Genomic DNA, 22661 nt, shown 5'->3' on the forward strand with positions numbered 1-22661 from the left:
CAGGCAGAGAGAGCGAGAGAGAGACTGAAGGGTTAGAAGTGGGAGGGGCATCCTTCTTTACTTATGTTAGCAGTCAAGTTGTGCACTTGTCATTAAGCACGTCTCCTGACATCACTATCATGGAAGATTTTGCTTTCTGAAGTCATTTTCCTTTTTTATTTGTGACGAACATTTTGATGTTTTTGTTCCAATGTCCTCCGTGGCTGGAGGGCACGGAGGTTTTCTGAACTGATCCCACGCCCATCAAATCATGTAGCTCTCTCGGGGATCTCCCCGTATTGTCTCGCTTTCCTCATACAAGGGATCAAAGGGAGCTGCTGCAGCTCCGTAAGAATCTTGAGGGGAACCATAAACTGGGATTGAATCGCCATATTTGAGCGAGCAACGGACCGATGTCGTAATCGATGAGACTTGGCTTTACAGCGTTTGTTTCTGATCAGTTGTTCACGTTTTGTACAGAATGGAGGTGATGGCATCTTGTTGGAGAGGGCAGGTGAGTAAAGCAGAGGCATGGAAGGAAAAACAAATGCATTCTGACATTTTTTTTTGCACCACCAAGGAAGACTGATGATTATTTAATGAAGTTAGAGTCTTGGTCTTAGTAGTAGATGAATAATCTCAGGGATGGTGAGGATGAAGCGAGGTTACGAGGACACAAACAGTCTAATTAATGTGTGTGACTGCTGAGTTTATTAACCACGCTCCTGTTTGAACCATTCAGGAGGAGCACGCCGCCAAGCTGAAGGCAGAGAAGATCCGAGTGGCCCTGGAGAAAATCAAAGAGGCGCAGGTCAAAAAGGTAAGGGCCGTCTTTCTTTTTGTGTCTCTTCCTGGCTCGGTCTCATCATCAGAAGCTTGTGTGATTCGTGTCGATACGGCTGTCTTGTCATATTTGCTGCATGCTGCATTCCTTTGTGAACTTCATTCACAGCTCCAAAAGTAGGTCATTGCAGCATTTGATTGTGAGCGTGCATCTGCAAGAGGTTGCAAAGAAAGATATAGCGTGTACGCCTCCATATAAAGATGCCATTTTATATGAGGCAGATTTTTTTTTCCTGTTTCTTCAATGAACGAGCTGCTTCTATGTAAGGGAGCAATATCGTTTAAGAAGAAATCCTTTTATATGCATTGCAGAAGTAAAAGGCTTTAAAAGGGTGATTATTAGTGCTATTGGTACTAAATATCTCACAATTTGATGTCCTGACATTGAAGCTTTCAGAGTAGGGTTGAAAATTATGTTATTTAACTGTTATTTCTGGTTTTGTGGCTGGCCAAAGACTGACAAATGTATCAGACCAGACTCCTTATGTCTGCAGCTTTCTTAGCGTTGTCATTCATCCAAATTTCTCTTGAAGCCACACACTGATTGGATGCTGGGATCAGTGGAAGGAGATGGCGAGGTCAAGCAATTGAGGGTTTTACTCAGTTTCACACCAGGACGAACTGCGCAAGGCTGGATTTGGCACATGTGCTCGTCACGTTCACTTGAATTTAATCTTCCTCGACTTTTGCTGCGATTTAGATGCAAAACTAGATTACTGGAAGTTGATCTTTAATGGTCACACTGTGATCCGTTAATACCTCTTTGTACAGTGTTTGCAACAAACCTCAATACCCGATGATCCACTTCACCCCGCTGGACCCGGTAGAATAACTAGGTCACATAAAAGTCGCTCCAGCAATAAACCATCACTTGTCGTCATCTCCTTTTCCACCTTCCCAGCTGGTGATCAGGGTGCACATGTCAGACGAGAGTTCCAAGACCATGATGGTGGATGAGAGGCAGACGGTCAGGCAGGTGCTGGACAGCCTGCTGGACAAGTCTCACTGTGGCTACAGCCCAGACTGGTCTCTGGTGGAAACCATTACTGAGCTCCAAATGGGTAAGATATGCCCTAACTGAACCAAATTAATGCTATTTTTTTAATTAATGCTATTTCTAAGCCATAATCCACCCCTGCAAAAATAGAATTGCCCAGAGGGAGGACATTGTTGTAGCTGCGTGTAACGTTATACGGATTTCCACCAAACGTTTAAAGAACGTCAGTATTTGGCTATCTAAAGGGTAATTAGAACCAACCCAAAGAGAAACGTTTTTAGTTTATAACAAACGATATGCTTTAATGTTTTCCCTTGGTTCCTATGGAAAGTTTTTGGAACATTCTAAATGTTATCTTTTTTTTTTCTTTATCTGGCACAGCATTATTATTAACTTCATGAAGCAATGTGCTTTTAGCATTTAGAAATAATAAATATTGCCGTTTTATAATAGCGTTAGCCATTTAATTTAACAAGATAGTTGGAGAGTACAGAAAACGAGCGTCACCTGGCGCTGTGCAAATGTATGCACTACAAGAATCAGTAATTTGTAGGATGGCTGGCACAACTGACATTCAGTGTAGTGTTTAAGAATGCAGCTTTCATACAAAGAACTTGAACCAACCTAACCTCTGGGGGAACGTTACTGTAGGGGTTCTCAGAATGTTCTGGGAACCAAAATTTGCTGGCTGGGACACTACAGCGGCACGTTGAGCACAAATCTTCACCAAGGCCAAGCATTTACTCATTTGAATCAGCAGCACCAAATTGTGCAAAACGGGAAATGTGAAAATGTTAACAGTCTGTAAGGTCTTCTTTGGTCAATGGCCGACTCCTCCAATTGCTTGTCATTTGTGCATAATCTCGATCAAATGATGGGGAAAAGAAAACTTTTGGTTCATCTCCTCTCTTGATCAGAACGTATTTTCGAGGACCACGAGAACTTGGTGGAGAATCTGTTGAACTGGACACGGGACAGTCACAACAAGCTCATGTTCATTGAGCGCATCGAGAAATATGCTCTCTTCAAGAACCCGCAGGTAGATGCCTGACACCTCCACACAAACATGCGACCAGTGAGATGGCTTGTATGCTGAATACACTTGTCAGGCTATAGACACAAACACATAGTTTATGCATCCGCTGTGATGCCTACGTTGCAAACAAGAGAGTGACTGGAACCATCTTCCCCCATACAAGCAATAATTGGAAAATAAATTATGAATAATGTTAGATAACTTTGTATATAAATGAATTATGTGATGAAATGTGAAAATTGGTAGTACAGTGTGATTCTAGGATGTTAACTGCAGGCTCCTTTCTGTTTGTTTATTTTATGTTTGCATTTGGGAAAGTTTTGGTAAATTATGTTGATTATGTTGATTCTGATTTTGTAAAGAAGTATGTTTGTTTTATATTTGTAGTTTCTGTGAGGGACCCCAGGAAGAATAATTTTCACCACTGTGAAAACTAATGGAGATCTCATTTTAAACAATAAACTGTTTGTGCTGGAAAGTTAGAAGTAGGTCGGAGCTCTAAAGCAAGTACTGACTTAACACTGTCTCCTCCTTCCATCCCCTCAACTAATCTTCTCCATCCAGAACTATTTGTTGGGTCGTAAAGAGACTTCCGAAATGGCTGACAGGAATAAAGAGGCTTTATTGGAGGTGGGATCATGAACAACCGCACAATTACCTCTTTTCCTTCAAGCAACAAAAGAGCTTTTACACATCCATTTTCAGGAGTGCTTCTGCGGTGGCTCCGTGTCCGTGCCTGAGATTGAAGGTGTGCTGTGGCTAAAGGATGATGGCAAGAAGTCATGGAAGAAGCGCTACTTCCTCCTCAGGGCTTCTGGAATCTACTATGTCCCCAAAGGCAAAGCCAAGGTCAGTGAGTCTCAAGTCCCACCATTTAGAAAAAATGACAGTAATGTAAATTTTGTTCATAAGAACCACAATCATGAGGGCCGCTGCTTGGTATTTCCTGTTTGGGACCTCATTGCACTTTCTGTACAGATTTGTTTGACTTTTGGCACCTGCAAGGTCATTCAGCAACCATCTTACATTAGACTTCACAAGTCAAGTCTTGCACAACACGTCATCTCCGTTTTCTGTAGGCATCCAGAGATCTTGTGTGCTTCTTGCAACTGGACCATGTGAACGTCTATTATGGTCAAGACTATCGCAGCAAATATAAAGCTCCTACTGACTACTGCCTGGCTTTGAAGGTATATGAAGGGGACATATTTTGTCTGTTTATTGTTCTTCATGACAAGAAATGCACTACGTTTTGTTGTCATCCAGCATCCACAGATCCAGAAGAAATCACAATATATTAAGTACCTGTGCTGTGATGATGTCAGGACCTTGCACCAGTGGGTGAATGGAATTAGAATTGCAAAGGTAAGCCACTTAAGATCAGGTTTCTGTCCAACACAAATTATTTTTGTGTCGAAATGTAAAAACCTCTGTGTGATTGACTTCTGTCCAGTATGGGAAGCAGCTCTATATGAACTACCAGGAGGCTATGAAAAGAACAGAGGCAGCCTATGATTGGTCCTCTCTATCGACCTCTAGCATTCGATCAGGATCCAGTTCTGCAAGTATACATGGTAGGTCATTTTTAGTATGAAGAAACAAGATGCTGTTCAATTTAAGTTTCTAACTCTATTTTCCATCCTTATTCATGCCTCTAGAATCGCAATCTAATCATTCAGGCCATTCAGACAGCGGTGTGGACACCGGGTCCTCTCATGGTCGCTCCCAGAGTGTTGTGAGCTCAATTTTCTCAGAGGCATGGAAGAGAGGCACTCAATTAGAGGAAAACACTAAGGTATGACCACTCCAAAAGTACTTTTACACTAGCGTCCGGGTTAATTAGTGAATTGCAAACGTATCAATAAAGACAGGATTGATGTATGTTTACTAAAAAATCACAATGGTGAAAAAAAAAATACTTTTGAAAATACTTCTTGACATCTGGTGAATCAACCCACTTTTATACAAAACATGTCATAAGGTAAGACGTATTTGTTTTTATTTACGGTTGTTTCTTTGTTCATATCCCGACCCCTTTTGGGACAAATCTAGGGATGCACCGAAATTACATTTTTGGGCCGAAACCGAAAATGAAAAATGCTTGGCTGAAAATCGAAACGGCCCCAAAAAATTATGCCAATTTTTTCATTGTCATTGCATTTATTACAATTAATTACAATTATAATATAATTATAAAATATTTAGGCCTATTAAGCACGGGCATTTTAACAAAGCACAATATAAATTGAAATGCGTCCACTCCACAGACATCAGTGACATGTTGGCGAATGGTACATTAAACATTAAATGTGGGGTGAGCAACTGAGAATTGTCTGGCTATTTGGAGCGAGACACAGTGCGGCACACTTAAAATCGTCACATTCACATATTCACCAACGTTTAAAAAATAAATACATTTCTCCGCACCAGCCAATCGGCTTTGGGAACGGACTGCATCACAGGAGCAAAAACGGTTGGGCTTACAAAATTATGTGATTATTTATTCATTTGTCAAGTAAGACTTCAAGAAAAGGTTTTTTTTTCTACTCATACAGAGGAGTTATACATACAAATAGTACTAAAGTATGGCATTTTGCAACAAACTTTGAGTATCATTACAGTATCTTGAGGCCAGGCAGTGTGTCACCCTAAATATGGTCACCCTAAACAATGTGACGAATTTTCGTAATTTTGTACGTACACCCTCTGGATTTTGGTTGATTTGTTTGTTCATTGTTTTTTTTATTAAAAAAAAAAGTGTTTTCAATAAATTATAGTAGATGGATTGCATCAATGACCATTGCTTTCCACAAATTTTGAATTTAAAACCGATGGTACATCCACCCCTGATATAAATTCTTATCAACTTTAATCTCCCATCTCGCATTGATACTGCACCCTCACGACAGTGTCTTTGATGGCCGTTGTGTAAGCGGCTCAAGTCTGTAGACTGCTTCTGTGTCTTGTTTGCTCCTAACCCTAATACACATTCTGTTTCCAACAGATGCGAATGGAGGCTTCTAGAGGAGCCACTTTGCCACATGCTTCCCAAAGTCACCGCCATCACAGCCAGCATTCAGTCGACCATGCGGCCCTGACAACGCCTCCTCCGCCTCCTCCGCCTCATCCCCAGCAACAGCTTCAACCACACCCAGTTGAGCAGCACCTGCCACCAAAGCCTCAGTCGCCTCAACAGGTCCCGCAGCCACAGGTCCCACAGCCACAGTCCCCTCAGCGCTTGCAGCAGCCTTCGCAACAACAGGAGCCGCACACCATGAGCAGTTACAGCCACATTTGCCCGCAGAACAGCTACATCCAAGTGCCTCCACCACCACCGTCACTTCAACAGCAGCAGTTTCACGCAAACTCCAATCAGCCGCCACACAGAGTAAGCAACCACAACCTTGTGACGTCCCAACAGCTGCCACAGGGCGGCGAGAGTAACTACAGCCACGTGTGTTCCCCCCACCAACAGCCAGCTCCTCCGCCGCCTCCACCTCCACCACCCCCACCACCTTCACCACCCCCAGTCCAAGCCATGTCGCACTACTCTCCAGCTCTCAACATGTACAAGTTCAGTACGATAACTAGGCTCCAGAACCAGAACCAGGCTGGCAGTCACCACAGGATGCATCCCCAACAACCTCCCCCATCCCAGACACCACCCACCGCAAAGGTGCAAATCAAACCAAATGTGAATCACATTGCAGCAAGGACTAATGTCCCGCCTCCACCTCCTCCTCCACCGCCACCATCCATGCCAACTCCCGGCTCTGCCATGGCTGCGCTCAAGTTTGGCCCACCCAGTCCAAACGCCCTCGCTGCCTTCATCCCGCCGCCTCCACAGACCAATGGAGTAGTATTTCCACCCCCGCCCCCATCAGCAGCGGCTCCCATCAGCCAATCAACTTATCCAACCGGGCTGAAGCATGCACTAAAAGAAAGGTTTCCCAGCCCGCCACGAGATCTCCTGGCAGCAAACGGAGAAGTAGAAGACTCCCCGCCTCCTGCTCCTACTCCATCGCCGCCACCTCCTCCACCACCCCCACCACCTCCGCAGCAGCTCCCAGTGCCAGCCCATTTCCCACCTCCTCCACCAGCGCCACCCAAATCCTTTAACCCAGGATTTGTTCCCCATCCTGCCCCCAAACCTGTGTCACCTGTCTCACCTTTCCCACCTGCGCCACCACCAGCCACCATGGGTGGAGTGCCACCCCCGCCGCCCCCTCCTCCACCCGCACCCCTCAAGAAGCAGTTCAGTCTGCAGACAGGCTACACCTCCAGCCAGCCTCCGCCGACTCTTCCCAAGCACAGTCTGTCCAAGCCCTCGCCTGTTTCCACAGGAACGCCCCCTGTTTCGTCTTTGGTCAAACAGCTCGCAAGTCAGTTTCCAGGGGCTTCGTCCCAAGTAACCAACCACACGGAGAGCCCCAAAGTTCCCCTCTCCTCACCTGCAGTCAAGTCCAAACCAAAATGGCAGCCTGTTGGCAGTCAGCAGCTGCAGTCTTCTGAGTTCCCGCCCCCTCCGGACAGCGTTCAAGTCAACAGTACTAGTTTTCCTGCTCCACCACCAGCTCCGTTGGCCCCTGCCTTTTGTCCAACACCACCACCCCCTCCTCTTCCTCCAGGGAATATGGGATCACCTTTAAATACATCACCCTCCAGTCTAGGAGGGAAAAAACCTCCTCCGACCCCCCAGAGGAACTCCAGCATCAAGTTGAACTCTTCAGCGTCCTATGAAGAATCCAGGAAGAATCTTCTCAGTAAGTTTGCCCCAGAGAGTAACACACCTTCATCCTCCCAATCTCCCACCTCTGCCTCAACTGGGTCTTCATCAAAGGATCCCTCAGGGGGACCCCGTGCACCCCCAAAACCCGGTAAGCTAAATCTGGCCAACCTGCCCTTGGGTCTTCAGGCCAAAGTGAGCCAGGCGAAGCAATCCGGCGGTGACTTCCCCTCCCCGCCAGCCGAGTGTGCCTACTTCCCTCCTCCACCGCCACCGTCTGAGCTGTTCCCGCCTCCACCTCTCCCTGGGAGCGATACTCCTAGTAGTGGACCTCCAAGAGTAGCTGTGGTGAACCCCCAGCCTCAAGCTCCTCCTCCTCCCCCTCCCCCACCAGTCTGTGTTATTAACAACTCTACTTGGGGTAAGAGCTCCCTGAAAAAAACTCCTCCACCGCCGACACTTGTGCGCCGTAGCAACACCACACCAGAACCTCCGTCACTTTCCCCACCACCCACCTCACCAAAGGGCAGCTCAGGCCAGCCCAACTTCCTTGCGGATCTGAACCGGACCCTCAAGCGAAAGTCTGTGGGTAGGCAAGGCAAAGTGGACCCTGCTGGGACTATGGATGACATGGCACTCCCGCCGCCTCCCCCTGAGCTGCTCCTTGAACAAGGAAAGCAAAGCAACGGAGGAAATGACAGCTACATGTCCGGGAACATCTCAGGCTATGCAACGCTACGACGAGGACCCCCACCTGCACCACCAAAACGGGGGGATACCACCAAGCTTACTGGGTAGTGGTGGAAAAAAAAATTAGGGAATGAGAGAATATTCCTCTACCTGTTTGGGATCACAATAACAAATTGCTATTGTATATACCAAAAGCTAATTCAGAATTTGGTCAGTGAGGGTTCACATTTTTCAAATGCTCAGGATTTTACTTATCAATATTTAGACTCTTAGCATGTAGTTTTGACCTTACCGCCAATCTCTCCCAAACTCGTAATTATAACTCTTGTGCATTTAGCATTTGAACTCAATTACATATGAATTTGGTCAATATGACGAGATTCAGGTTGGACCCAAACCAAGTACCATCTTCTGTTGCTGCATATTGGAAAGGAAAAAAGGACCTTGTTCGGGTTGTAAATGTGAGCGCATGTGTGTGGTTGCTGTGTGTGGGACTCATAAAAACATGCATTGAGCACATGCATGTACATGAGTAAGAGGCGTGTTTGTGTGAAATTATTTAAATGATCAATTGAAGTGTTTTTATTTAGGATCAACGAAGGTCTGGTCAGATGTGACAATGGAATGTATATCGGAAGTAAAACATGAATGGCTCACATCCACACAATGTCAATAATTTAGAGTTTAAAATCTGCTCAAACTTTCTTAAGTGGTGTCTTTGTAAATAGTCTTATTCTGTGACAAAAGCAAAGAAGGAGGCCTTATTCTTTCAGACTTGCACAGTGGGGCTGGGGTGGGGTTCAGAATGCTCGGCAGGCTGGGGGAAAATACTCGTGAAAAACTTAACACGGACTTCTGAAGAAAATTGGAGGGGAATTGTTGTGGAGTGATTTTATTTTATTATTTTATTTTCATTTTTTTAGTCTGTCTGTACAGTTGCTGCAGCTGCTGCTTCCATGCTGTCTCCACAATGCACCCACCGTCTCATATTGCAACAATCCATGAAGTAGGGTGGATTCATCTATGTGAAGGATACTCAATGGCATACTTGCTGTTACAATACACCAAGTCATGTCGTGGAACACTCAATTCAAGTGAAGGGGACATAAGACTTGACTTTTGCGCTCATATTACTTGAGTCTGTTGCATCTGGATTCTTTGTGGCGCCATCAAAGTTTTCAGCCTAGCTGCTTGCAGCAATGCCTTCATTTTCATCAGGGTGCTTGAGCTATGTGTCAAGATGACATTTACATCACCAATAAAGATGAAATGGTGTTGAATTTGTTGAAGGGATGATGAAGACCAATGGAAACTGTTACATTCACATGGTCTATCTTGGAAAAAAAAGTATTTGTGGTATTGGTTGACTCCGTACAGTTCAACATGGTACTCTTTTATTCTAACCAACATGGTTGTGACATTTTTTTTTTTTAATCTGTCCTTAATGGGACATTTGCTACAGTTCTGTGTGTAAGTTATTGATGTACTCATGTGGGGCCTAAATGGTTGCAAATTGATTCAATGTGTCATTGCTTATAAACCGAAATTCACAATATAAATGTTCAAACCAAATTTTGTCCTGAGTTATTTGTTCAGCCTGTAGTACAGCCAGGGTTTATCAAAGGTCAGGTGATTATTTAAAAGTTATGACGTAAAATGTTTTCTGTCATCAAAGGGCAACGCCCTCTAGTGGTTTCCCATGTCTCCGTCTATTATTTTTTTTTTCTACCTGGCCTGTACCATCTTCACGAAAGTCTCTCCAAATGCACTATTGAGTAGTCCAGTCCAAGGATGTTGAACAAAGTTCATCCAGACTTATTTCCAAACCAGGTCATTACTGATATACCTTGTGGGACTGTGGAGGAGGTGTTTTGGGTCCTCCTGGTGTACTGTTAAATATCCTATATGTACATTAAGAGTTTCAGTGAGTAGTTTTAGTACTTGGCATTATGTCATTCCAGAATTGGAGGACATTTTCTGTGCTCTGAAAATGTCTCCCAGTCTCAACGTGCACCCGACCGTTCTAAAACCTTTTTAGGTGTCTACCAGAGAAAGAATAGCTCCTTGAGTTGACTGAGCAAAAATGAAATGACATAATCAAGCTCTGCTCATGAGTAGACCAAATATTCAGTTCTCTTTAATTTTTTAAATGTTTCCGATGTTTACAGCCATAATGCAGTGTCACTCAAGTCAATGCAACCCTGTTACTCAGGTTTAACCCCTTTATTCTTACAGTTAGCATAGCAACAGCTACAGCTAGCTATCATATAGTCAACTGCTGAGCCTGAGGTCGTACTGTTAAAGCTGCTGAACGCCGAAAATGGAATTTTGAATCGTTACTGCCACCTGTGGCCTAAATATGAAAGTGTGCGCTCTCTTCTTCACGTACACAATGAGCACATGACAGTTCCGCAAGCAGCAGGAAATTCAAACCCGAGGCCAGTCTGAAATCTATTGACCAGAGGCTTGCAAAGGTTAATCTACTAATTAAAAAATGTTTCCATCATAAATGGTCAAATAAAAAGGCTATTACAAAGCGCAGCTTTAAGATGGCTGACAGCATAGATCGCATTCATTCAGCCAAACATTGCGCCAGGTTAGTGTGCCGCCGCCTGCTGTCATTGAGCACGATCCCTGTCAAGAGGTCACAGGAGGCAAACTCCTCTGAGCAACTGCAGCAGAGCCACGTGTGTGGATTCAAACTGACACGGGCGAACAATTTGTCTCAACTGTTTTATTTCTATGCCTTTCCGAGTCTGATTAGCTTCAGTCCCAACTCCTCTCAACCTTTGCTACAGCATTATTGATTGTGCCAATTCAACTAAGCAGGACAGGAAAACATTTTCAAAAATGTTTCCAGTGGTTAACCTCAAGTCAATTAACTTTGCAAAAAGTATTTTTAACAGCTCCTGTTTCAATGTTTGTTTTGGTTTTTACTACCGATGTCAGATAAAGGCAGCTCGTTTCAACACCATCAGTCTGAATTTTCTTCAGGGCTAAATGTTCAAAATCAGATCCATCCATAAAACGCATCTTCAGTTCATTGTCAATCAATGCCTTGATCTGAATAGGACTAAAGAAAGGAAATGTGCACTTGGACAAGTATTCAGTCCGTCAGTCCATTCATTAAATATTTAGTCCCTCCTTTTTTATTCTGTGATTATGTTGCAAAGAGGCACTATAGTGTGTAATACAGGGGTCCTAGATTTAAGATGGTCCCGACTCCCAATGGTTCCAGTTTGCAAATCAATTTAAGAATAATTGGTCACATGAGAAGGATCACTCAGTTACTGCCATTTTAAGTGTTTTTATTCACTTATTTTATATTAATGTCCACTAAGTCTTTTTTTCTAAATACTTTGACTTTTATGACTTTACTAGTGCATTCGCATAAACATCATAAATAGAGAACCCCAGAAATAAAATAAAATAAAATAAATATATATATATATTTATTTTTTTATTACCGTAGTGTTTCACAAATTCACACTTTTGGAATGTACCATGAATGTCCCCCAAGTGCAAAGTTTCAAAGGCTCCAGTCACAGATGACATGTACACTGTACACGCAGTCCTTTTCATCGTTCAAATGTCCCCCATCAGACGTTCCAAAGCGGCCAGGAGAGACACTTCAAATTCCTGATCTGAGAAGCGAGCCACTGATTGGCGGGCGTTGCGTCGTATCTGCAGGCGGCTAGCGGGTGTAAGACTTAAAATCTCTTCGATGGCCTCAGCGTAGCTGTCCTCATCATCGGCAAGGAAGCCCGTTTGGCCTCCTTCGAAAGGCACCACGATGTCCAGTTTGGGACCGCCGGACTTGTGGGCGAGGATCACTTTGCCTGCCGCCATGCACTCCACAACACCTGAAGTGGGAGGGGCAGAGCGGTCAACACATTTAACAAACAAGCAAATCAATGATGCTCAATTACCAATGCCAAAGTGCTCGTTCCACATAGTGTGCAGTCCAATAGTGGCCCCGCCCAACTCTTTTTTTAACTCTGCAAAGGGTATGTTAAGTTTAAACTCCACCCTGTCAGCCACGCCCTGCTCGTGGCACAACCCCCGCAGCATTACTACCCTATCCTCATCCTCCTGATTCCTGCATCCGCCAATCAGGACCAGCTTCAGAGTCTCCCTGCCCCCAGCGGTCTCCCTCCGCCGGTCCAACACCTTCTTGAAAGCTTTGATCTGCAGCCGGTGGTCCTTCTCGGGCCGGAACTGCCCGATGGAGACGATCGAGTGGCACTTTTTCTCCTCGTCCTCCTCCAGCGGGACGTCCAGGAACGCGCTGACGTCACAGGGCGGGTAGACCACACTGGTGCGATTAGAGGCGTGCCACAGTGACAGTATGTGGTCAAGCGTCCAGGTGGAGTTGACCATGACTAGATCACTGCAGGAACCGGCCATGCCATAGAACATCGCAAACAGGCAGTAGTAGAGTAGCTTGAAGGCACTCAGAAAAAGACTGTTAGAAATGTAGCCTGTGTTGTTGAACCTGGGACGAGAATAGTTTATAATTAGGGTTACCGCTTCATCTGTATTATGCAAGTAAAAGCGTACCTGGGGTTCCTTTCTCTCACCACCGAGAGCATGTCAGTGCTGATGGTGGGGTAGTGGACGTAAGCGCATACGCTGCATCCTCCCAGGTAGCGAAAAAGGGGCAGAGTGAAAGCATATCCCATTGAGTCGATGTAAATGTCAGGGACGAATTCTGTGAGCGCTTCCCATCCCAAAAAGATGGAGCCCATGCTTTGTCCGAGCAGGGTGAAGTGAGGAAACAGACTGGGCTCCACAAGGAGTCTCAGCCTCAGGAAAACAAAGTGAATCGGCCGAGGAAACACGATGTTAAAGCGGCGGCGTGCTCCATCCACAATCTCGTGGGGCAAAACGCCGAGGTCACCCGTGTAGACCACAATGTCGATGTCTGGGTACCTGTGTAAACGTAGAACACGCATCAATAATTTAACTCTCATGAATTGGCCACAATCCGGACCGTCAACTATACCTTCGCTGTAGAGCCCTGATCGCACACCAGAGCACCCTCTCTCCCCCACCACCAGCATTGCAGTAGGGGTGGAAGAAAGCCACCGCGGGACGTCCGGTCCTGGCGTATCGAGTGCTCCTTTTGCCTTTTAGCCACAGACGCACTGCCAGCATCAGCAGGACCAGCACAGAAAGCAGTAGCAGACACACAAACAGCAAGTGGTACAGCACCTTCCACAGGAAGCTACACAGCAGCCCGACAGAAACACACAGAGATTGCTTAAACAATATATTTGTCATTGTGATTGTACAAACCCAATTCCAAAAAAGTCGGGACAGTCTAGGGGCGTGAATTGCCTGGTACCTGGCGATTTGATTCGTATCACGATTCATAGGTCACAATTTGATTCGATACCGATTAATCCCAATAATCCCCTATAAATTGATTATTGCGATTTTTTAAAAACTCAAATTTCAAAAATACTAATCAGTAAACTTGTACATGTATACTGTAAAATTTGTATGAAAATGTATTTATCTGAAAATTCAGGCTTATAACTGAGCCACTGCATTTAACAAACAGTTTGCAGTCTGTTTTATGTTTGAACAGCACTGAAATAAAATATTAAGGCTTAATGTTCCATTAATATATATATACATTTATGTTCCCATAAAAAATGTATGTTTGAAAATCGATTCGACTGCATATCGAATCCATTCGAGAATTGCGCGCTGTAATATCGCGATATATTGCCAAATCGATTTTTTCTAACACCCCTACGGGACACTATACAAATTGTGAATAAAAACTGAATGCAATTATGTGAAAGTGCCAAATTTTTATATTTTGTTCAGAATAGAACATAGATGACAGGTCAAAAGTTTAAACTGAGAAAATGTATAATTTTAAGGGAAAAATATGTTCATTGTAAATTTCATGGTGCCAACAAATCTCAAAAAAGTTGGGACAGGTAGCAATAAGAGGCTGGAAAAGTCAATTGCCCCTATAAAAAAACGGCTGGAAGACCAGTTACCACTAATGAGGTCCATTGACAACTTGATTGGAGTATAAAAAGAGCTTCTCGGAGTGGCAGTGTCTCTCAGAAGCGAAGCTGGGTAGAAAATCACCAATTCCTCCAATGTTGCGCAGAAAGATAGTGGAGAAATATCAGAAAGGTGTTTACTAGGGGTGGGAATTAAGAACGATTTTTGATTCAAAATGATTTGATTGACAATGATTTTTTTCTTCAATCTATAGATGTGCAAGGAATTGTAATGATCTACTCCAGTCTGACTCGCTAATACTAATTAGCGCACTACTCGCGGCACTTTTATCACTCAAAAGAACGGCTCCACGATGAATTATTTTTTTTATTGGAATAACTTCATCGTGACCTTTTCCTTCTACTCTCTAATGTGGCTACAACTTAACAGTGTATTAGACCGCATGGAACCACACTGCCCCTCAAAGGCCAAACTGGGTATAACATGAACAGCGCTCCAAATAAAGGCACACAGACAAAGGCAAGACAGTATAAAATAATTTAAATAAAATCAATTTTGGGACATTTAAAATAGATTCTGAATCGTACTAAATGAGAATCGCTATTCTTATGAGAATCGATTTTTTGGCACAGACCTCGTGTTTACCAGGGAAAAACTGCAAAAAGGTTGAAGTAATCATCATCTACAGTGCATAACATCATCCAAAGATTCAGAGAATCTGGAACAATCTCTGTGTGTAAGGGTCAAGGCCCAAAAATCTTACTGGATGCCCATGATCTTCGGGCCCTTAAATGGCACTGCACCGCAAACAGGAATGCTTACTGTAAGGGATATCACAGAAAGGGCTCAGCAATACTTCCAGAAAGCATTGTGGGTGAACACAGTCCACCGCCAGCCGCCGTTGCCTCAGTGGTGAAAATGGCCTTGTCCCAACTTTTTTGAGATTTACTGACACCATGGAATTTGAAATCAACATAGTTTTCCCTTAAAATTATACATTTTCTCAGTTTAAACTTTTGACCTGTTCTCTATGTTCTATTCTGAATAAAATATTAAAATTTGGCACTTCCACATAATTGCATTCATTTTTTATTCACAATTTGTATAGTGTCCCAACTTTTGGGGAATTAGGTTTGTAGAATATACAGTACTGCATCACACTGACAGATGTATTTAATGTTGCCTCTCTCATGCACAGTGTTAAACAAATATTGCAAAAATCTGAGTATGATGCAGTATTGATGTACATCACAACTCATTTTGTTTTTTACATTATGAGTACTGTACAGTATAATGTAAAAACAAAACACAAGTATTGCAATTTAGGGGGGGAAACAGCTAACCTCTCAGCGGAACATTCAGAGAAACTACAATCTACTGCAAATCTCAAGGAGACACGCTCAGTTACCAGTTTATTCGTGTTATAAAGTATTTATGGGCTAGAAGTATATTTACATTCAAACATTTACGTTACGTCGTCGTCGTAGGAAAGCGACTTCGTCGTAAAGCGAGGACTTCTGAAAATAAAAATAATAATGCGGCGAGAAAATTAAATAAAACGAAACAGCAAAGGTTTTCAAAGTCGATTGAGATTTTTACATGTACAAACAGGTATAGTGTGTGACTGGTGTACATACCACATACACAGAACCAGTTCGTCGTGTGCCGACATCTTGCCAACAGACACCACACTGCACGCGTCACCTTTCAACTTGTCACTTTTTTGTGTGGCTTCGCTTGATTAGCGCCATCTATAAGTGAGGATGTATAACTACACCACAACTGCTGCTTTGGGCATATTGGCAGGACAGATTCAGAATCATTACACATTGCCTAGTGTCAGGTATGCAATCAAACCCCTAAAAAAAAGTGTGAATCATGCAAGAAATTAAAAACAAATCTGTCATTAATTTTGAATTGTAATTAAATAAAACATCACGTTTATTTGTTCAATAACTGTAAACATTTATTTATTTAATTACATCACACCTAATACGGTCCTGAAAGTCTAAAGGTAATGTAATGTCTAAATTAATCAAGACTTTTACGTATGGGTAAATACGTGTTTCTAGGTTCCCAAATCTGTTCCCTCGTAGCCATACAGATTGATCTATGCCCCTGCTCTCTGAAAAAGCCAAAGTTTAACTTCTAAATAAACACTTAAATCAATAACAACTCCCTACACACACCGTTTGAACAAACGTCTATCATTTGCACCGTTTCCATCATGAAGACACTTGTGATTTGGTTTGTTTTGATGGCCCAACTCCCTGAGATGGGGCACTGCACTGAAACACAGTAAGTTCGATTTTTGTATGTGTGATTAAGGTAAGAGCCGTAGTAAAATAATGTCAATCGAATTATTCTGGTCTATTTATTTGCATTATTCTTTTTTGGTAGCGACCAAATTCTGTCAATCACACCAACAACACCAGAACAAGTGGACATTGTGAAGAATATCTCCAGTCAATATGAGGTAAAATAGACTGGTAGATATTTTTGTTTTGTTTATCTTCTGCTCCTGCATTTTGTCTATGTGACATGTCCACAGACAACATTGTGGCAGCCCGCCCACCCCCAGTACATCCAAGAAGAAACTCAAGTTCACCTCTTCGTTCCTGCAAATAGCTCAGCCACGGTCAAGGATTTGCTGCAACAATATGATATAGCACATGAGTATGTCGCCTGTCTAAACAAATGCACACACACACACACACACACAGACACACGCACAATTTTTAGTGATAATTCTCAAGATTTATGTATATCAATTGCATATAAAATTTCCAACCATTTGAATTACTTAAAATTTAAAATAAAAATGCCAATATATGGTGTATATTTGCATGTCAAATGTAAATGAAACAATTAAAAATGAGAGTTGTATAAAATATCTAATAAATCCCATTTGCTTTAATTAAGCAATGACAGATGTATGTACACTATTTAAACGACATGCATAAAGTTAATGTATTGGATATATCTAAAATATTTCAATTTTTTATCCAGATATTTATTGTTTGTTTGTTTATTCATTAGTGCTAGTCAGAAAATTAGAATATGGAGGAAAAATCATCCATTTACAGTATTTCAATAATTAATTTCAAAAAGTGAAAGTGAAACTTTCATGTTACATTATAGTTCACCACACACAAAGTGAACTATTTCAAACCTTTATTTCTTTCAGTTTAGATGATTATGGCAGAAAGACACCCCAAAAATATTTAAAAAATCAAGTGTTACACAAAATTTGAATATTGTGACAAACCTCAACATTGTAGGCTCCCTATATCCCAATCTTGCTAGCTAGTTAATGCAAAACAACTGCAGAAATTTTCCTCAGCCTTTAAAGTTTCTCAGTCTGGTATTACATGAAAGTTTCATTTTTCTAAGCAAATTATTGAAATAAATAGACTTTTCCCTCAATATTCTATTTTTTTGACCAGCACTTGTTTGTGTCCATATTTCAGTTGAGCTTCTGTGTTTTTTAGAGTGTTATTGGACAACACCAATGAACTGATTGAAATGCAGACAAGGAATGACTCCACGGACCCCAGAAGCACGATGAGTTTCTATGAGCGATATCACAGCCTGGAGGATGTACAGTTTAAGCCTTCCATCACACACTGAGCTTCCTCATTACGCAGGGATTACATCTTTCTTCTTCTTCTTTTGTCTCATCTTCAGATCTATTATTGGATCAACAGGACCGCTCAGGACAACCCAAACACCATAAAAACCATTCTTCTGGGTTCCTCATTTGAGAAGCGACCACTCTATGCTCTGAAGGTGAGCATGTCACTTAAGAAAATGCAACCGGTACTCTGCACGGTGATAAGCATGTGTTGATGGATCTCATCCAGGGTTATTATTATTGTTATGAAATTTTTATTTTATTTTATTTCATTTTGAGTTTTTTAAAAAAATATATTTTGTTAGTTTTAATTAGTTTTCAGGGTGGTACTGTTAGTTTTTTAAATTTGTTTTATTTTATTTATTTTTTTAATGCTTAGTTTTAGTTTAGTTTTAGTTAGTTACAGTATTAGTATTCGTTTTTTTGTTGTTGTTTTTTTTAAATGTGTATTCCTTATGCGTCATATTTAATAAACACTATGGTAAAAAAAAAAAAAAGAGGGGAAAAAAGTAGCACATTTCTTACCTAGCGTTGCATTTTGGCTGAGTTAACTGAAAAAGCAGGCAAGATGAGCCATTCGAGTCAAAAGTCAAGCAAGCAAATTTGTCACCTAAGAGCGATGTCAACTGAAGGTGCTTTTCTATTGGCTGCTGCTAGATGATATCACTTATGGGTGACACTTTCAAATGTGCTTATTCCGGTTAATATTAAAATAAAAATACTTAAAACCACATGTAAAATCATCCCCAAAGGCTCATGTATTAAATTAATTACCAAACAAATGACATTTTCGCTATAGCCTAATTAAAGTTGGGATTAGTTAGTTTTGTAATCATGAAAAATAGTTTGAGTTAGTTTTCGTTTTTTTAAAAGCATTTTCCTTTTTATTTTATTTCGTCAATGAAAATGTTTTTCAAATTTTAGTTTTAGTTTTAGTTTTTCATTAGTTTTTGTTAACTATAATAACGTTGATCTGATCCAATTGAATTAGTGTAGCTTCTGGCCTTGCATAGCCAATTTCAACATGATTAATTTGTGGATTCTCCCCAACATTTAACGGTATCAACTTTGTGAGAATAAATTGATACATCAAACAGTGCACACTGACAAACACAGCCTCGGTTAGAAATTCATTATGAATTCACTAGAAATGATTGGAATCATATTTATTCTGCTCTCAGGTGTCATTTAACAGTGAGAATAAGAAAGCCTTGTGGATTGACTGTGGAATCCACGCCAGAGAGTGGATCTCTCCTGCTTTCTGCTTGTGGTTTGTACAATATGTGAGTCAATCTGGTATGTATGTTCTGTGGGATGGTGCACAAATCACTTGGGTAAGACATTCTCCTCTCCGTAGTCCTTAGATTTTTACAAGCAAAACCAAGACATAACTGACATTTTGGACAACATGGATGTTTACATCTTGCCTGTGATGAATCCTGATGGGTACCTATACACATGGACTACGGTAAACGGCACAAGTGGACTGTCGTTTATAGAGGATGTTTTATTGGCTCTGCAAATATGTTGTGTGTTTCAGAACCGAATGTGGAGGAAGAACCGGTCAATCCGCCTGAGTAGCTACTGTGTTGGTGTTGACCTAAACAGGAACTTTGACGCAAACTGGTGCAGTAAGTCTCCATCTAACATACACACGTGGACAACATTTTTGGTATCCTTCCAGTGAAGAAGTGTATATGTGTATGCTGTACAGTATTTTCAAATGCTTCGGATTTGATGCTATTTGAAGCCTGTGTTGACCACCAGCGGAGGGAGCCTCCAATGATCCCTGCAGTGAGATCTACTGCGGTGCCTTCCCTGAATCAGAACCCGAATCGGAGGCTGTAGCCAATTTCCTGCGCAGTCAGAAGGACACCATCCAGCTTTACCTCAGCATCCATGCTTACTCTCAGATGCTGCTCTTCCCATACTCCTGCACCTTGGATGAGGCACAGAACCACAATGAGTTGGTGAGAATTCGCCCAGCCCAAGACAGAGGCTCAGTTTTATCAAAAGATTATTTTATAATCAATACACACATGAACATTATCTTTTTTTTCCCATTGTGAATTTCAAACTTTAAGCTTGAGATGGCCCAAGAAGCTTCACAAAATATCAGACGATACTACAGAAACACTTACAAATATGGCGCAGGAGCCCGAACGATATGTGAGTGAGTTATTTTAAATTCAAGCTCATTGGACTGATCCAAAGTATTGATGCATAGCTCTAACTATTCTGCAGACCTGGCTCCCGGGGGCTCTGATGACTGGGCGTACAATCTTGGCATAAAGTACTCATTCACGTTTGAGCTCCAGGACCGCGGACGCTATGGCTTTCTTCTGCCACCGTCTCACATTTCCAAAGCGTGCAATGAAGCGCTGCTTGCCGTGAAGACCATTGCTCATAGGGTGTTAAAAAAAACACAAGCTTCGAGAAGCCCTTCTTCAACTTCAACAAAGTAGCAGTATCCAAAAAAATTTGGATAAAACCTGAAAATTACTGTTGTGTTTTTCCCCTCATTATTAAAGGATGTAGAACATTTTCAAGGGTTAAAAAGTACTCAGATCTTGAGTCAAAGTGCTTGAAACTATTTATTTTCATAATAAATATAGCTCTTGACTTTGACTGAATATATTACTTTTTGGATTGGAAGAAAACAAAACATTAAAATTGGCATTTAAGAAGGTGCCAATTTGTTACATTGTCCGTTACTTCGACCAGGCACAGCATTATGACTACTTCCACAAAATAATTAAATACTATACAACAGGGGTATTAATTAGTGTTATTTTACAATAATAATTTCAAGCTTTGGTCATCAGTGTCAGAAAGGCATTCATTTAACCGTACGTTTATTGTTGTGCTTGAGGTTTATAGTGTGTACAGTGAACTTTGTCTAGTATTTTCGAGTGATTAAAAAAAACATATATATTGGGAACAGTCTCATTCATAAAAATTCCAGACCTGTATTATTGTATTGTCTCATGGACACCAGAAAACTTTGGTCTAACTGAATGGCATCTAAGCACTGTAACTTAAACCATTTATTTATTTATTTATTCATAATCAAAACGCACAATGAGTACAGTAAACAATAAGATCGCATGATCAGCAGAGCAGAATATCTCTGACGTGATCGTGTCAGTGAAGGACACGGTAAAAAAAAATGCAACAGTGTAGGTTGTAGCAGTGTGCCCCGATTGGTATATAAGGGGACTTTTTGAATGATGAACCAAGAGAGACTCTGTACCGATCAAACTAAGGCTGCAGTTTTCTCTTCCTCATGAGTAATAAATTTGGAACCAGATGCCTCTTCTCTCTTTATTTGATAAATGTCTATATCTGAACCTGACATTTAAATTGGTCCTTCGAGCCGGATTGCAACATACCGGAGGTGCCCAGAGGCAGAGCCGACGACCAAAAAAGACCGTGGCTATGGCAGCTGTCCCTTTTGGGGACTGGACCTCGGCCCTGTTTCTGGGGACTAAAGGTTGAAGCAAGCCAGGAAGAGAGAAGGCAACACTGGTAGGACACTTATATTTTCATTGGCGGATTTTTGGTAAATAAGTGTCCGTTTAAAGTTAAGGGCGACGGTGTCCTGTACGTACTTAAAAAAAATAAAAATAAAAAAATAAAAAATAAAAAAAATAAAAAAATAAAAAACTGAGGGGAAGAGGGAAAAGACAGAGGAGTCTATAAAACTGAGGGAGGGGAAAAGACAGAGGAGTCTATAAAACTGAGGGAGGGGAAAAGACAGAGGAATCAAAACCGTAAGAATACTAGTCAATGTTGCGTAAAGAGACAGAGTGAGTCTATAAAAGAGGGCGACGGTGTCCTACGCGCGTAAATAAAGAGGGGGTGTGAGTGGAGGTTCGCTACCTCGGTGTGAGTGGAGGTTCGCTACCTCATTATTGTTTGTTCGGGGATTTAAAGTCAGTTTAATCTCCTTAAGAGAATCGCTGACTCCAACATGGAGAAAACAAATAGCAAAAAAGCCAACAAGAAAGACCCGAAACAACAGTTAACATGTAAGGACTGCAAGTTTGTAGAAAACCAATGTCCTTCTAAAACAAAACATTTAAATTTGTGGATAACGAAATATGAATTTGCTGGCCAGCTTAATACACAAAAAATATTTAACTTGCAAGTTTTTTGTTTTTGTTTTATTAAATAAAAATCTTTATAAGTGGGCCGCTATATTGACACATGGTGTGACCCATGTGTCAACAGGGGGAATGGTAGGACGGATACACAGAATGTATACGACATATGGCTTTAATTTATTCTCAAAATTTTTATTATTATTATTATTTATTATCATTAACAGTGGCAACGAAGCCAGTTTGGCCGATTACATGCGAAAAACATTAGAGAAAAGAGATGAATTGAAATTACCAGAAGGCGATTGTGCTTCTCTCCAACAGGAAGAACTAGTAGCTCCAGGAGACTGGGTACTGATCCGAAGCCTCAAAAAGAAGCACTGGAATTCTCCAAAGTGGGAAGGCCCTCATCAAGTGCTGCTGACCACGCCGACGGCCATAGAGATTGAAGCAGGGAGCACTTGGATGCATCTTACGCATTGTAAAAAGGTCATCTCAACCGACAAACCCAACAGGGAGGGTGAGCGAAAGTCTGATTCAAAGGTGGGAGCAGATATATAGAATCTGAAAATACCTGCTGTCAGTGAAGTTTTCCAAGACGCCTAACCTAATTAGGGGTTCTCGGTCGACATGGCTATTGCGTGGATAAGATTTGCGGTACTATG

The 22661-nt window shown here is 41.8% G+C and overlaps 3 protein-coding genes across 6 annotated transcripts in view; 2 read left to right on the forward strand and 1 right to left on the reverse strand.

Annotated features, from left to right (window-relative positions):
- Positions 1–9843, forward strand: part of raph1b (Ras association (RalGDS/AF-6) and pleckstrin homology domains 1b) — a 37912-nt gene extending 28069 nt beyond the window's left edge. For all 3 annotated transcript variants that reach the window (XM_077551730.1, XM_077551749.1, XM_077551740.1), the window contains 10 exons: positions 722–799; positions 1724–1883; positions 2737–2858; positions 3420–3485; positions 3561–3704; positions 3935–4045; positions 4122–4220; positions 4309–4429; positions 4514–4650; positions 5860–9843. In XM_077551730.1, coding sequence (XP_077407856.1) covers positions 722–799; positions 1724–1883; positions 2737–2858; positions 3420–3485; positions 3561–3704; positions 3935–4045; positions 4122–4220; positions 4309–4429; positions 4514–4650; positions 5860–8379 — 3558 coding nt within the window. In that variant the 3' untranslated portion in view covers positions 8380–9843. The remainder of the gene's footprint in view (positions 1–721; positions 800–1723; positions 1884–2736; positions 2859–3419; positions 3486–3560; positions 3705–3934; positions 4046–4121; positions 4221–4308; positions 4430–4513; positions 4651–5859) is intronic.
- A 1848-nt stretch (positions 9844–11691) lies between these two features.
- Positions 11692–16008, reverse strand: alg11 (ALG11 alpha-1,2-mannosyltransferase). 2 transcript variants are annotated; one of them, XM_077551761.1, is made up of 5 exons: positions 15897–16008; positions 13277–13498; positions 12832–13203; positions 12201–12766; positions 11692–12134 (listed from the first exon to the last, which is right to left on the reverse strand). In XM_077551761.1, exons 1-5 carry the CDS (start codon positions 15929–15931, stop codon positions 11857–11859), a joined length of 1473 nt encoding a protein of 490 aa, XP_077407887.1. In that variant the 5' UTR covers positions 15932–16008; the 3' UTR covers positions 11692–11856. The 2 variants fall into 2 exon arrangements, with proteins under 2 accessions (XP_077407887.1, XP_077407896.1); XM_077551770.1 differs by lacking the exon at positions 15897–16008 and adding an exon at positions 15715–15866.
- A 443-nt stretch (positions 16009–16451) lies between these two features.
- cpb2 (carboxypeptidase B2 (plasma)) lies at positions 16452–21203 on the forward strand. Its single transcript, XM_077551782.1, has 11 exons — positions 16452–16557; positions 16660–16735; positions 16811–16935; positions 17751–17859; positions 17947–18048; positions 19075–19176; positions 19251–19361; positions 19434–19524; positions 19661–19863; positions 19978–20062; positions 20138–21203. The coding sequence occupies exons 1-11, from the start codon at positions 16487–16489 to the stop codon at positions 20356–20358; spliced, it is 1296 nt and encodes a 431-aa protein (XP_077407908.1). The 5' UTR covers positions 16452–16486; the 3' UTR covers positions 20359–21203.
- The last annotated feature ends 1458 nt before the right edge of the window (positions 21204–22661 follow it).

This window comes from Vanacampus margaritifer, chromosome 1 (assembly GCF_051991255.1).
Source record: "Vanacampus margaritifer isolate UIUO_Vmar chromosome 1, RoL_Vmar_1.0, whole genome shotgun sequence".
In the NCBI taxonomy this organism is placed as follows: domain Eukaryota; kingdom Metazoa; phylum Chordata; class Actinopteri; order Syngnathiformes; family Syngnathidae; genus Vanacampus; species Vanacampus margaritifer.

Bases quoted from the DNA above. Each gene is read 5' to 3' on its own strand.
- alg11 (XM_077551761.1), bottom strand. From the start codon at position 15,931: ATGTCGGCACACGACGAACTGGTTCTGTGTATGTG. The intron at 13,499-15,896 runs GTATGTACACCA...GCTGCTGTGTAG, and splicing joins GAACTGGTTCTGTGTATGTG to CTTCCTGTGGAAGGTGCTGT. The intron at 12,767-12,831 runs GTACGCTTTTAC...TTCTCGTCCCAG, and splicing joins GTGAGAGAAAGGAACCCCAG to GTTCAACAACACAGGCTACA.
- cpb2 (XM_077551782.1), top strand. From the start codon at position 16,487: ATGAAGACACTTGTGATTTGGTTTGTTTTGATGGCCCAACTCCCTGAG. The intron at 16,936-17,750 runs GTATGTCGCCTG...TGTGTTTTTTAG, and splicing joins CAATATGATATAGCACATGA to AGTGTTATTGGACAACACCA. The intron at 17,860-17,946 runs GTACAGTTTAAG...TCTCATCTTCAG, and splicing joins GATATCACAGCCTGGAGGAT to ATCTATTATTGGATCAACAG.